Here is a 15,906-nt window from a genome sequence, read left to right as displayed (position 1 = left end):
GGGCCCGATGGACCCGAGCCAGTTGTAGTATCCATCGTGGATGATGAATAGGCCGGAGTACATCCGGATCCGATCTCGTACCACAATCCCCCAGGGAAGATCGTGCCGGAACCCTCTAGATCCAGGGCATTAAAGCTGTTTCTGGTCTGTGTCCGGTCCGGGCTTAATATCTCCAATGAGGCTCCCGTTACCAGAGGACGCTGTTTTCGACTTCCATGGCGAGTGACGTATCTCCATGGCTGGTTGGCAATATTGAGAACAGGAACATCCCCCATGTCATCCAGGAGCATCCTACTAGCTCCATTCTCCAGGGAAGGGGGATACCTCTTCATTTTTGTAATTGTTTAAAAATTGTATATTTTACTAGGCAAGTCAGTTAAGAACAAATTCTTATTTTCAATGACAGCCTAGGAACAGTGGGTTAACTGCCTGTTCAAGGGCAGAACGACAGATTTTGTACCTTGTCAGCTCGGGGATTTGAACTTGCAACCTTTCGGTTACTAGTCCAATGCTCTAACCACTAGGCTACACTGCCGCCTCCTCATGTGAGGGATCCCTGCAGAGTACCGGCCAGTCGGCTGTGGAGAGCCGACACTGCAACAACACTTCCATCAGGCCAGAGCGGCGTCCTGCTACTGGGGTAAAGAGAGAAAAACTAAGCGGGTGTGGATTCCCCAGTAGCTTGTATAGATTCGACACTTTTTTGCCAAGAGTAGTCACTTTGATCTTGTAGTCCTCTACAAGCAAACAGTTGCTACATTGAAAGTCTGGGTGGTCCACATTGTCCCTTAACAAAGCAGCCGACTGGCCGTTTTTCTGATTGTGTTGTTGATTGCAGAAAGAGTCAGGTATCCACCAGGCCACGGACATAGGTATGCTTGGAGGAATATTGGAAAGTCCATGCAGGTTCTCTGACCATGTGTCTCTCTATGTGTCTCTCTACATCTATGTAGTCCATTGACTAGTCCTGAAAGAAAATTGTCCTCTGCCCCTTGGGCAATATCTGCGCCACGATGCACATAAGGCAATGAGATTGTCTTTTATATTGGCCACGATTTAACACAGCATAGAAAGACACAATGCATCCATTTGTGTCGTCTTTGAGACAGGCACAGCGATGTGATGCGTTTGTACTAAAATCAAGTGTATTGTTCTCTAGAGAACAGCGTGTGTTGTGTTTTTCCCAATGGCTCAAATTCAAAGGCCCTAATGCCTGACTTGATTTAACCATTTTAAAGCAACAGGCCAACGTACTGCATGTTTTCCCTGGGCTGTGTGCTGTTTCTGATGTGTCTGTGTCTGTGTGTTATTCCAGGGCAGACAGGAGGGGGTGGAGATTGACCCCTGGGAGGATGCAGATTACAGTATTTACAGAGTCACTGACCGTTTCGGGTTTCTGCAGTAAGTCAAACTGGGTTTCTGTGTACAGTATTGTACACATTACTTGAATCTTACTGATGTTGTCCTTTCTTTTTCCACAGTGACGAGGATCTGCCAGCCCCTAGTGCACATGAGGAGAAGGTAAGAAGTGGAAATGCAATATGTGCATCAAAAGAGTCAAGAGACACACGACAGTTTCCGTTAAGTGGTGTACAGAATCTACTAACTAACCTTTCAGGTGTGACCTCTAACATATAGAGGTGTAATGTTCCAGGTCCAGCTGTAGTGTGTGTGTGTCCGTGGAAATATGTCAATGCTTAGTGCGAGCTCGATGTGTATGTATTAGCCAATCCATGACCTTCCGCTAGTGAAACCCTGTAGCAGGGCCACATGCCCCAGGCATCCATCTAAGGTGAAGCCGATCCTTAGGCATCTCACACACTTCTGGAATGGGAGCTCTGCTTCCTCACACCTTAGAACCGGTCATGTGGCTGTGAATGATTCAATTAATACCACATTTAACCTTGGGCAGAACTTTATACGCTCTCCTCAATGTTACATGTCAATACAGTACAAACCAACACATGCCAGTCATGGCAGTGGGGGCAGGACACCAGGTTCTCACGTCAAGTGATCTTTTATATGATCCCACAAAGAGAGTTAATTTGGTTGTAGTTTTAGAAGAAACATTGTAAATACTGGGTTCTGTACTGTACTATACTCTGTGTAAATGCGTCTTGTTAATGTGTCTTCATTTTGCATACATAACATTTTGCCTAGTTTCAAATGTATTTTCGGGTTTCGCCCTGACAGAAAAAGAACCTGGAAATTGAAAGGGTAGAAAAATGGCTGAAAATGGTGAAAAAATGGGATAAATACTGGAACAGTGACAGGGTGAGAATAACTCTCTCTCTCTCTTGCGCTCTCTCTCTCTCGCGCTCTCTCGCTCTCTCTCTCTCGCTTACACAGACACACACCACACCCTTCACTTGTGTTTATAAATGTTTATATTAGTCTTAAATGCTCATTGAACATTTACACTTCTGCCTCAACTCCTGCCATTTTGTTTTTCCCCATTCTCCCCCTGTCTAACCCCTGTCTCTCCTGTGTCTACCCTGCTCTCCTCTCAGATGGTAAAGCGTGTGTATAAGGGTCTCCCCCTGCAGCTGAGAGGCCAGGCCTGGGCTCTGATGCTGGATGTGGAGAAGTTGAAGAATGAGAACGAGGGGAAGTATGAGGTAAAAGAGTATCCAGTTTCTAACACGCGCACACACACACACACACACGCACTGTTGATTCATCAAGCATCTACTCTAAACAGTGTATAGGTGTACCCAGCATTTACCAACACATAGGGATTTGATACCATGCTCCAACCAGCGCAATGCAGTCTAAAGCCAGTGGTCACTCAGGACCACTAAACCATGAAATCTCTGCTGTTATGATTTGAAGGTGACTGCTACTTCAGGTCTCAGGAAAAGTGATGTCATTGTGCAAGGCTCTGCTATCAGAAACCAGGTTCACTACATGGTTAGTCAATGAAAAACAACCTATTCAACAATACTGAATACCCGGCCAGAGATAAATACCCTGTGATTCGTATGGTAATTGTAACGGCGTTCTTCGTTTGTTGAAGGAGAGTCGGACCGAAATGCAGCGTGGTGGTTAATCATGATAGTTTAATGAGAAAAATGACGATACATGAAATAACTATACAAATACGAAAAACTACAAACGGAACGTGAAACCTAACTACAGCCTATCTGGTGAAACTACACAGAGACAGGAACAGTCACCCACGAAATACAAAGCGAACTCAGGCTACCTAAATACGGTTCCCAATCAGAGACAACGTGAATCACCTGACTCCTGATTGAGAACCGCCTCAGGCAGCCAAGCCTATACAACACCCCTAATCAGCCGCGATCCCAAATACTACAAACCCCAATACGAAATACAAAAACATAAACCCATGTCACACCCTGGCCTGACCAAAATATATAACGAAAACACAAAACACTATGACCAAGGCGTGACAGAACCCCCCCCCTAAGGTGCGGACTCCCAGACGCACCTCAAAACCATATAGGGAGGGTCCGGGTGGGCGTCTGTCCATGGTGGCGGCTCCGGCTCGGGACGTGGACCCCACTTCATAAATGTCCTAGTTCCTCCCCTTCGCGTCCTGGGATAATCCACCCTCGCCGCTGACCATGGCCTAATAGTCCTCACCCAGAACCCCACTGGACTGAGGGGCAGCTCGTGGCTGAGGGGCAGCTCAGGACTGAGGCAGCTTGGGACTGAGGGGAAGCCCAGTACTGAGAGGAAGCCCAGTACTGAGAGGAAGCCCAGTACTGAGAGGAAGCTCAGGTAGGTAGTAGGCTCCGGTAGATCCTGGCTGGCTGGTGGATCTGGAAGATTCAGGTTGACCAGCAGATCTGGAAGATTCTGGTTGACTAGCAGATCTGGAAGATTCTGGTTGACTAGCAGATCTGGAAGAGACTGGTTGACTAGCAGATCTGGAAGAGACTGGTTGACTGGCAGATCTGGAAGAGACTGGTTGGCAGGCTGATCTGGAAGAGTCTGGCTGACTGGCAGATCTGGAAGAGTCTGGCTGACTGGCAGATCTGGAAGAGTCTGGCTGACTGGCAGATCTGGAAGAGTCTGGCTGACTGGCAGATCTGGAAGAGTCTGGCTGACTGGTGGATCCTGGCTGACTGGCGAATCCTGGCTGACTGGCGGATCCTGGCCGACTGGCAGATCCTGGCCGACTGACAGATCCTGGCCGACTGGCACTACTGGCGGATCCTGGCCGACTGGCACTTCTGGCGGATCCTGGCTGACTGGCACTTCTGGCGGATCCTGGAAGACTGGTGGATCCTGGCTGACTGGTGGATCCTGGCTGACTGGCGAATCCTGGCCGACTGACAGATCCTGGCCGACTGGCACTACTGGCGGATCCTGGCCGACTGGCACTTCTGGCGGATCCTGGCTGACTGGCACTTCTGGCGGATCCTGGAAGACTGGTGGATCCTGGCTGACTGGTGGATCCTGGCTGACTGGCGGATCTTGGCCGACTGGCAGATCCTGGCCGACTGGCAGATCCTGGCCGACTGGCAGATCCTGGCCGACTGGCACTACTGGCGGATCCTGGCTGACTGGCACTTCTGGCGGATCCTGGCTGACTGGCACTTCTGGCGGATCCTGGAAGACTGGTGGATCCTGGCTGACTGACAGCTCTGGCTGCTTCATACAGACTGACAGCTCTGGCTGCTCCATGTAGACTGGCTGCTTCATGCAGACTGGCAGCTCTGGCTGATCCATGCAGACTGACAGCTCTGGCTGCTCCATGCAGGCTGGCAGCTCTGTCTGCGCTAAACAGGCGGGAGACTCCGGGCAGCGCTGTAGAGGAGAAAGACTCTGGCTGCGCTAAACAGGCGGGAGACTCCAGCAGCGCAGGAGAGGCGAGGCGCACTGTAGGCCTGATGCGTGGTGCTGGAACTGGTGGTACTGGATCGAGGACACGCACAGGAAGCCTGGTGCGGGGAGCTGCTACCGGAGGACTGGAGTGTGGAGGTGGCACAGGATGGGCTAGACCGTGAAGGCGTACTGGAGATCTTGAGAGCAGTGTTGGCACAGGACGTGCAAGGCTAGGGATGTGTACAGGAGGCCTGGTGCGTGAGGCTGGCACCAACTTCACCAGCCGACTAACACGCACCTCAGGACGAGTATGGAGCGCTAACCCAGGTGCCATCAAATCCCCAACACGTTCCGTCGGGCGAATTCCATGCAAAAAGCACCAACACAGCAACTCCCTCATTTCTCTCTCCTCCAATTTCCCCATTAACTCCTTCACAGTCTCTGTTTCGCTCACCTCCAACACCGGCTCTGGTTCTGGTCTCCTCCTTGGCTCTTCACGATAAACAGGGAGAGTTGGCTCAGGTCTATCTCCTGACTCAGCCACTCTCCCTCTGAGCCCCCCCCCAATACATTTTTGGGGCTGCTTTTCGGGCTTCGCTCTGCGCCGCCGTGTCTTTCTTTTCTCCAACTCCATTCGCCTATAGCCTTCTTCGCACTGCTCTAGCGAATCCCATGCGGGCTCAGGCATTCTCTCTGGGTCTGCCGCCCACCTGTCGATTTCTTCCCACGTCGTGTACTCCATGCCATTGCTGTCCATAACGTCCTCCTTTCGCTGCTCCTGCTATCGCTGCCTGTTACCACGCTGCTCGGTCCGTGTGTGGTGGGTGATTCTGTAACGGCGTTCTCCGTTTGTTGTTTTTGTATTTATTAAGTTATTTCATGTATCGTCACTTTTTCTTCATTAAAGAACATGAGTAACCACCACGCTGCATTTCGGTCCGACTCTCTTTCTACAAACGAAGAACGCCGTTACAGTAATGGTATGATACAGTAATGTCCCTGTCTTCCCCCTACATTTGTACAAAGTGGGATTCAAGTTGATTTAGTTTTTTTTTAAATTGTCAACAATCTACACACAATTCTCTGTAATGTCAAAGTAGTAATGGAACATAAAACACTAATATATTTTAAATTAGATAAGTATTCAATACATGTTAGAATCACCTTTGGCAGTGATTAGAGCTGTGAATCTTTCTGGGTAAGTCTCTGTACAATTTTCTTCAAGCTCTGTCAGGTTTGTTGTTGATCATTGGTGTTCAGCTATTTTTATGTCTTGCCATAGATTTTCAAGCCGATTTAAGTCAAAACTGTAACTAGGCCATTCAGGAACATTCAATGTCGTATTGGTAAGTAACTGCAGTCTATATTTGGCGTTGCGTTTTAGGTTATTGTCCTTCTGAAAGGTGGATTTGTCTGCCAGTGTCTGTTGAAAAGCAGACTGAACCAGGTTTTCCTCTAAGGCTTTGCCTGTGCTTAGCTCTATTCCGTTTATTTGTATCCAAAACAGAAAAATCACTAGTCCTTTCCAATGACAAGCATACCCATAACATGATGCAGCCACCACCATGCTTGAAAATATGAAGTGGAACTCAGTGATGTGTTGTGTTGGATTGGCCCCAAACATACAGTGGTTCTTAAAAATATATATATATATATATTTCACTTTTATTTAACCAGGTAGGCCACTTGAGAACAAGTTCTCATTTACAACTGCAACCTGACCAAGATAAAGCAAATCAGTGTGACAAAAACAACAGCACAGAGTTACACATGGGATAAACAAACGTACAGTCAATAACACAATAGAAAAATCTGTATGCAGTGTGTGCACATTAAGTAAGGAGGTAAGGCAAACAATAGGTCATAGTGGCGAAGTCATTACAATTTAGCAATTAACACTGGAGTGATAGATGTGCAGATAAGGATGTGCAAGTAGAAATACAGGTGTGCAAAGAGCAGAAAAACTAAAACAAATATGGGATGAGGTAGGTAGTTTGTTGGGTGGGCTATTTACAGATGGGCTGTGTACAGCTGCAGCAATCGGTAATGTAACGATTCTCGTCATCAATGAAAGGAGTGTACCAAAGGGCAGCGTGGTGAGTGTTCATGATATTTATTTTAAAAACACTCGAACAAAACAACAAATAGGAGAACGAAAGCGAACAGTTCTGTCAGGCAAACAAAACAGCTAGACAGAAAATAATCACCCACAAACACAGGTGGGAAAAAGGCTGCCTAGGTATGATTCCCAATCAGAGACAACGATAGACAGCTGCCTCTGATTGAGAACCACACCTGGCCAAAAACAAAGAAATAGAAAACATAGAAAACACAAAACATAGAATGCCCACCCCACATCACACCCTGACCTAACCAAATAGAGAAATAAAATGGCTCTCTAAGGTCAGGGCGTGACAGGTATGCTGCTCTGACAGCTGATGCTTAAAGTTAGTGAGGGAGATGTAAGTCTCCAACTTCAGTGATTATTGCAATTCGTTCCAGTCATTGGCAGCAGAGAACAGAAGGAAATGTGGCCAAAGGAGGTGTTGGCTTTGGGGATGACCAGTGAAATATACCTGCTGGAGCACGTGCTACGGGTGGTTGTTGCTATGGTGACCAGTGAGCTGAGATAAGGTGGAGCTTTACCTAGCAAAGACTTCAGACTGGAGATGCTTAATATGAGTCTGGAAGGAGAGTTTACAGTCTAGCCAGACACCTAGGAATTTATAGTTGTCCACATATTCTAAGTCAGAACCGTCCAGAGTAGTGATGCTAGTCGGGCGGGCAGGTGTGGGCAGCGACCGGTTGAAAAGCATGCATTTTACTAGCATTTAAGAGCAGTTGAAGGCCACGGAAGGAGTGTTGTATGGCATTGAAGCTCGTTTGGAGATTTGTTAACACAGTGTCCAGATATATACAGAATTGTGTCATCTGCGTAGAGATGGATCAAAGAATCACCCGCAGCAAGAGCGACATCATTGATAACAGTGCCTTGCGAAAGTATTCGGCCCCCTTGAACTTTGCGACCTTTTGCCACATTTCAGGCTTCAAACATAAAGATATAAAACTGTATTTTTTTGTGAAGAATCAACAACAAGTGGGACACAATCATGAAGTGGAACGACATTTATTGGATATTTCAAACTTTTTTAACAAATCAAAAACTGAAAAATTGGGCGTGCAAAATTATTCAGCCCCTTTACTTTCAGTGCAGCAAACTCTCTCCAGAAGTTCAGTGAGGATCTCTGAATGATCCAATGTTGACCTAAATGACTAATGATGATAAATACAATCCACCTGTGTGTAATCAAGTCTCCGTATAAATGCACCTGCACTGTGATAGTCTCAGAGGTCCGTTAAAAGCGCAGAGAGCATCATGAAGAACAAGGAACACACCAGGCAGGTCCGAGATACTGTTGTGAAGAAGTTTAAAGCCGGATTTGGATACAAAAACATTTCCCAAGCTTTAAACATCCCAAGGAGCACTGTGCAAGCGATGATATTGAAATGGAAGGAGTATCAGACCACTGCAAATCTACCAAGACCAGGCCGTCCCTCTAAACTTTCAGCTCATACAAGGAGAAGACTGATCAGAGATGCAGCCAAGAGGCCCATGATCACTCTGGATGAACTGCAGAGATCGACAGCTGAGGTGGGAGACTCTGTCCATAGGACAACAATCAGTCGTATATTGCACAAATCTGTGCTTTATGGAAGAGTGGCAAGAAGAAAGCCATTTCCTAAAGATATCCATAAAAAGTGTCGTTTAAGGTTTGCCACAAGCCACCTGGGAGACACACCAAACATGTGGAAGAAGGTGCTCTGGTCAGATGAAACCAAAATTGAACTTTTTGGCAACAATGCAAAATGTTATGTTTGGTTTAAAAGCAACACAGCTCATCACCCTGAACACACCATCCCCACTGTCAAACATGGTGGTGGCAGCATCATGGTTTGGGCCTGCTTTTCTTCAGCAAGGACAGGGAAGATGGTTAAAATGGATGGGAAGATGGATGGAGCCAAATACAGGACCATTCTGGAAGAAAACCTGATGTAGTCTGCAAAAGACCTGAGACTGGGACGGAGATTTGTCTTCCAACAAGACAATGATCCAAAACATAAAGCAAAATCTACAATGGAATGGTTCAAAAATAAACATATCCAGGTGTTAGAATGGCCAAGTCAAAGTCCAGACCTGAATCCAATCGAGAATCTGTGGAAAGAACTGAAAACTGCTGTTCACAAATGCTCTCCATCCAACCTCACTGAGCTCGAGCTGTTTTGCAAGGAGGAATGGGAAAAAATGTCAGTCTCTCGATGTGCAAAACTGATAGAGACATACCCCAAGCGACTTACATCTGTAATCACAGCAAAAGGTGGCGCTACAAAGTATTAACTTAAGGGGGCTGAATAATTTTGCATGCCCAATTTTTCTGTTTTTGATTTGTTAAAAAAGTTTGAAATATCCAATAAATGTCATTCCACTTCATGATTGTGTCCCACTTGTTGTTGATTCTTCACAAAAAAATACAGTTTTATGTCTTTATGTTTGAAGCCTGAAATGTGGCAAAAGGTCGCACAGTTCAAGGGGGCCGAATACTTTCGCAAGGCACTGTATATACAGAGAAAAGAGTCAGCCCGAGAATTGAACCCTGTGGCACCCCCATAGAGGCTGCCAGAGGTCCGGACAACAGGCACTCCGATTTGACACACTGAACTCTGAGAAGTAGTTAATGAACCAGGCGAGGCAGTCATTTGAGAAACCAAGGCTGTTGAGTCTGCCGATAGATTACGATAGAAAACCTTGGCCAGGTCGATGGAGACGGCTGCATAGTACTGTCTTAAATCGATGGCGGTTATGATATTGTTTAGGAACTTGAGCTTGGCTGAGGTGCACCCATGCATGACCAGCTCGGAAACCGGATTGCATAGAGGAGAAGGTACGGTGGGATTTGAAATGGTCAGTGATCTGTTTGTTCACTTGGCTTTCAAAGACTTTAGAAATGCAGGGCAGGATGGATTTAGGTCTGTAACAGTTTGGGTCTAGAGTGTCTCCCCCTTTGAACAGGGGGATGACCGCGGCCGCTTTCCAGTCTTTAGGGATCTCAGACGATACGAAAAAGAGGTTGAACAGTCTAGTAATAGGTGTTGCAACAATGGCGTGGATAATTTTAAGAAGAGATGGTTCAGATTGTCTATCTCAGCTGATTTGTAGGGATCCATATTTTGCAGCTCTATCGGAACATCAGCTGTCTGAATTTTGATTTTGATTTTCTAGTTGCGTCATACTGCAGCACACTTTGCGGGCTGCCGAATTCTACACGTTATTGAATTGTCAGCCATTGTTACCATTAATACCATTTAGTGCTAGTTTGACCACGAGTGCATCTTTGAGAAGCATTTGATAGCCTTCAATATTGGCTGTACGAGAGAATTTAAAACCTTTTTTTGCAAGAACATAGTGAATGGGATTGATTTTAAGAAATGTAGCTTAATTAATTTGATTAATATTATGGTGTTTCTATTCCAAGAAAAACAAAAAATCTCATTGCTTTATCAAGACCAGTCCCTATGCTTTTCTCAGAGCAGCGGGAAACTGTGCTGAAATAGTTAACCACAGCAAGTAGGCTATTGCTTCAAATCCTATTGCTTCTAACTTCAATATGCTTTTTTAAATAAATAAGACCTACACCACTTTTAACAGCACATTACTCAACACTAGTGAGACTCATGTCGCCTACAGTAGGCCTACAGTATAATTAGAATTAGAGAATTGGAGGATTCTAAATGAATATCTATGGGGCATTTTTCATTAGGGCAAATCTGATCTGTGAGAATATCTAAGGGGCTTTTAAATCATTCTAAATGAATCAATAATAATAATAATCGCTTTGTTTAAAAAAAAAACTATGTTATTTTGGAGATTACTTTTTCAACTAACCTAAAGGGAGCGAGAAAAAGGCCATTCTTGAACATGGGGTGAGACATTCTTACTAATTTGTAAATAAAGCCAGTTTGTTATTTAGAATGATTTATTTCTGTTTTTAGAGGGAGAGAAACCAAAAGCCCACCATCGCCTCATGGGTCTCCCGGTCGCGGCCGATACGGGTATCGAACCAGCATCCGTAGCGGTCCAAGTGTCTTGGACCGCTACGCCACTCGGGAGGCCCCATCCACAAAGTTTTTAATGCTGATCAATTGCCTTGTATCAAAATACAGAGAGGTGTTGGCAACAGTCTATTATCCTGCTAACAGCCCATAATGGGCTATTATAATACATGGTGTCCAGGTCAGGATAACCAAAACATTTCTTTATTAAATATTATCAGAATGAATGTTGGTACATAATTATATTGATCCAAAGCCATGAATGAGTGACTCGCTCAGCTTTATGTAGGTGCTGAGGTTATGTGTGTCACGTTCTGACCTTAGTTCTTTTGTTATATCTTTGTTTTAGTATGGTCAGGGCGTGAGTTGGGTGGGTTGTCTATGTTTGTTTTTCTATGAGTTGGTATTTCTGTGTTTGGCCTGGTATGGTTCTCAATGAGAGGCAGCTGTCAATCGTTGTCCCTGATTGAGAACCATACTGAGGCAGCCTGTTTTCACTCTTGATTTGTGGGTAAATTATTTTTCCATTTCAGTGTTTGCACCATTCGGGACTGTTTCTGTTTTCATTTTGATTCTCTTGTTCTTTTGTGTTTTGTATTCATTTTCCATTAAATCACATTATGGATACATACCACGCTGCATTTTGGTCCTCCGATCCTTCCTACTACTCCTCCTCAGAGGAGAAAGAAGAAACCCGTTACAATATGACTGAGCCATCAACTTGATTATTTAGCAGACATCATATCCAGTCAACACATATATCTTAAGAATATCATGGAATATAATTGAACATTTTCGTTTGTCTAGAATAAAAAGCTTTGTGTAACAAAAGTTTTAGCAAGTAATACTGACGAGTAGAAATACAAAAAAATATGTGTATTTTTCAGGATGTGCGCATGCAGGACAGAGGAATAGAAATTCTTACACTATTGTTCTAAATTCAATCACCTTTATCTTCATCATTCAGTGAATTGAAATTCAATTTTGAAGTCGTGCACAATTATCAGTTCCTATTTGGTTTATGTCGCCCATTCATTGTCAGGTAGAGACACATTAGCGCCGTGGCACCCAAAAGCATAATCAGTGCTCTAACTCCCCCTTGCTGTGGTCTGGAGCAATGAAGCAGTGACGCAGGGTACCGTACTAAACCACAAATTACCTTTAAGTCCCGGAGCATAATCTCAAAACCTTTTAGTTGAGCAACCACTTTAAAGATTTGTATTCAGAACAAAAACGTAATTTCTTTGCCATATTCTTTGCAGTATTACTTTAGTTCCTTATTGCAAACAGAATGCATGTTTTGGTATGTTTTTATTCTGTACAGGCTTCCTTCTTTTCACTCTGTCATTTAGGTTGGTATTGTGCAGTAACTACAATGTTGGTTATCTATCCTCAGTTTTCTCCTATCATAGCCATTTAACTCTGTAACTGGTTAAAACCACTATTGGCCCCATGGTGAAATCCCTAAGCGGTTTCCTTCCTCTCCGTCAACTAAGTTAAAAGGGACGCCTGTATCTTTATAGTGACTGGGTGTATTGATACACCATACTGTACATAGTGTAATTAACCATTTCAACATGCTCAAAGGGATATTCAATGTCTGCTTCTTTTTGTTTTACCCATCTACCAGTAGGTCACTTTCTTTGCGAGGCATTGGAAAACATCCCTGGTGTTTGTAGTTGAATTTGTGTTTGACTATCCCAAAGGTGGGGTTAGTCATGAAAACAATCATGTTAAACACCATTATTGCGTACAGAGTTAGTCCATGCATCTTGTTATCTGACTTTTTAAGCACATTTTTACTCCCAAAGTAATTTAGGCTTCACAAAGGGGTTGAATACTTATTGACTCAAGACATTTTCAGCTTTTTTATTTTTTTTTATACATTTCTAAAATCATAATTCCACTTTGACATTATGGGTTATTGTGTGCAGATCAGTGACACAAAATAAAACTGTAATCCCTTTTAACTTCAGGCTGTAACACAGCAAAATGTGCAAAAAGTCAAGGGGTGTGAATACTTTCTGAAGGCACTAAGACATACAGTACGTGAACATACGTAGGAGTATTCTGATCTTCCCCCACATATTGCAGCCAGAAGCCAGAGTGCTGAACACAAAATTATTGTCATGTTATACACCAAGACCATTTCATGTTTATAGCACCATTACTTTTCACAACTACCCCAACTCCCACCCACCCGTCGCTACATTGTTTTTGATTGTTTGTTGGTTGCGGCTCCAAAAAGAGAGAGGATTATGTTACTGTATGTGAGATGAAAACAGGCAGATGGTGTTGACATGGAGTTACAAAGATCACACACACATCACACAATAACAGAGGTTTACTGACAGGGGATTATGGCTTTTGATATTAAGTCAATATAAAAAGATGTTGCCTAAATATTATAGAATCTATGATTTTGAAAAAAAGATATATATTCTAGATTTTTTTTGTTGCATTAATCATGTGTACTTTTGCCGTTCATTTCTTTCTAATAAGCTTTTGAAGTGTGCAAGGGATTTAGAAAATGTATATATTGTTTTAATTACATTTTTTCAGAGGATGAAGGAACAGGCCAAAGTGTTCTCCCAGGAAATCAAACAGATCGATCTGGACGTGAACCGGACGTTTAGAAACCACATCATGTTCATGGATCGATTCGGATTCAAGTAAGTCAGCAGCCGTATATTCTACGGTAAGGGCGGGTGTTCGTGTATGTCTTAGTGCTGATCTAGGATCAGATCCCCCAGTCTATTATATATTAGAGTGGCTGCGGTTTTGGATTTTCTGGAACCCGTGTTGCTATTGGTAGGTAGATGTTTACGTAGCTGCTGTCTGCTCTGCTGCCTGTTCTGCTGCCTGCTCTGCTGCCTGTTCTGCTGCCTGCTCTGCTGCCTGTTCTGCTGCCTGTTCTGCTGCCTGCTCTGCTGCCTGTTCTGCTGCCTGTTCTGCTGCCTGCTCTGCTGCCTGTTCTGCTGCCTGTTCTGCTGCCTGTTCTGCTGCCTGCTCTGCTGCCTGTTCTGCTGCCTGCTCTGCTGCCTGCTCTGCTGCCTGTTCTGCTGCCTGCTCTGCTGCCTGCTCTGCTGCCTGTTCTGCTGCCTGCTCGTAGCTCCGCTGCTGCTTCCCCCTCATTTACATGGAGGGTGAAACTTCATGTTGTACACAAAATACATGATCGACACGTTCGTAAAAACTGTGTTGTCTGTTGTAACAGTATTACAAACATAAGCACAACACAAAAGCAGTCTATTTCATGTTATTAGGCAAGTACACCACGTGGCCAAAAGTATGTGGACACCTGCTCGTCGAACATCTCATTCTGAAAGCATGGGCATTTATATGGAGTTGGTCACCCCGTTGCTGCCATAACAGCATTCACTCTTCTGGGAAGGCTTTCCACTCAGCCACAAAAGCATTAGTTGGCACTATGCATTGGGGCGGGTAGCGTTCTTCATCCGTTGGACTGCCAGACGGTGAAACGTGATTCATCACTCCAGAGAACGCCTTTCCACTGCTCTGGAGTCCAATGGTGGCGAGCTTTACACCACTCCAGCCGACGCTTGTCATTGCGCATGGTGATCTTAGGCTTGTGTGCGGATGCTCAGCCATGGTAACCCATTTCATGAAGCTCCCGACGAACAGTTGCTATGCTAACATTGCTTCCAGGGGCAATTTGGAACTCAGTTGTGAGTGCTGCAACCGAGGACAGACTCGGTAGCTATGCTTTTCAGCACTCGGTAGCCCAATGTCAAAACACAGTTTTAAAGTGCCCAAATCAATAATAAAAATAGTAATCATATTACTTTTATTTTGTAAAACAAACAGCTTATAAACTGCACATGCACCAAAAACCCTGTTTTGAAACTGGATTTTAGAAAACACATTGAAACTGGATATGTTTACATCACTGGTTAGAGGACAATGCAGAACACAATCAGCTAGATTTTGATACAGGAGTCACCAAAATAAAAAGAGAAACGCAACACTGTGTTGTCAATCACTCCTATCGATTATCACATTGAAATCGATTGCGCGAGAGGGGGAGCTGAGGTTGCGAGTCCTGTTAAACTAACACAGCTCAAAAAAAACACACGGATTCTGGAAATAATGTGTACATCACTGGTTAGAGCAGAATTTGTAGAAGATGGCTAGCTACATTTTGAAGTGTTGCATTTTGATTCAAGTGGGTCGCTAACATGATAAGTGTAAAGCAACACTTTTTTTTTATGAATCACTTCTATCGATATCACTCTGAAATCAATAGAACAGGGACAAAACACTTGGGGTGTAGAGCTGTTTAAACGAAGACGATGCAAAGGGCACACAGAAACTTGGATATTATATTTTGGAAAGAAGGATGTTAATTTCGGGAGGCTGCCATCGTGGAAAAGGGAACAAACCACTTTTCTGTCAGATAACTTCAACGAATCACGACCCGCCATAGGTTATCAACGGTTGGCTGCTATTTTATGTGATAGTTTGACTGTCTAGTCCGTGTATTGGTGCGTGGCCAGCGACTTTTATTAAGAGACCCCCCCCCCCCCCCCCCCTGAATTATCCACTGCGATTTGAGGTATCAAATGATAGCTGCGTTCTAGGTACTGCGGTCCACAGCGTGTATGACAAAGTCAACACTACAAAACCAACGATATTGATCTGTTTTAAGCAATTGATCTTGTGACATTGTGCTGATTAACCTTTATACTGACATCATCAATCTGAGGTAAAAAGGGATGTGTAATTCATTAGTTACAGAGGGTACTCGTTGAAAGTCCAGCATAGATGAACAGCTGACATGTTGATGATGCAATTTACTTTCAAAGGTCAAAGGTAATGCAGTTGCATGGGAGTGCGCAGTGCTTCTCAAATGTAAAATGTATGCGTTCCCCACACTCTTGTCCTAATAAGAACGTACTCAAGAGAATGCCCTTGGAGTATGCATATCGAGAAAGACCCACAGACACGCAGTCTAATTAGCAATTTAATGTTATTTTTTCA

General features: G+C 44.3%; 1 protein-coding gene across 1 annotated transcript in view; it reads left to right on the top strand.

The window, feature by feature from the left end:
• The window catches only part of LOC109884748 (USP6 N-terminal-like protein), a 38,476-nt gene that overhangs the window by 21,540 nt on the left and 1,030 nt on the right, over positions 1 to 15,906 (top strand). Inside the window, exons 3-7 of the mRNA XM_031808142.1 lie at positions 1,316 to 1,401; positions 1,482 to 1,521; positions 2,194 to 2,274; positions 2,511 to 2,618; positions 13,468 to 13,577. Of these exons, the coding sequence (XP_031664002.1) occupies positions 1,316 to 1,401; positions 1,482 to 1,521; positions 2,194 to 2,274; positions 2,511 to 2,618; positions 13,468 to 13,577 (425 nt within the window). The remainder of the gene's footprint in view (positions 1 to 1,315; positions 1,402 to 1,481; positions 1,522 to 2,193; positions 2,275 to 2,510; positions 2,619 to 13,467; positions 13,578 to 15,906) is intronic.

Source organism: Oncorhynchus kisutch, linkage group LG3, assembly GCF_002021735.2.
Source record: "Oncorhynchus kisutch isolate 150728-3 linkage group LG3, Okis_V2, whole genome shotgun sequence".
Classification (NCBI taxonomy): domain Eukaryota; kingdom Metazoa; phylum Chordata; class Actinopteri; order Salmoniformes; family Salmonidae; genus Oncorhynchus; species Oncorhynchus kisutch.
The sequence above is the reverse complement of the archived record's forward strand: the minus strand, read 5'-3'. Positions and strand labels throughout refer to the sequence as shown.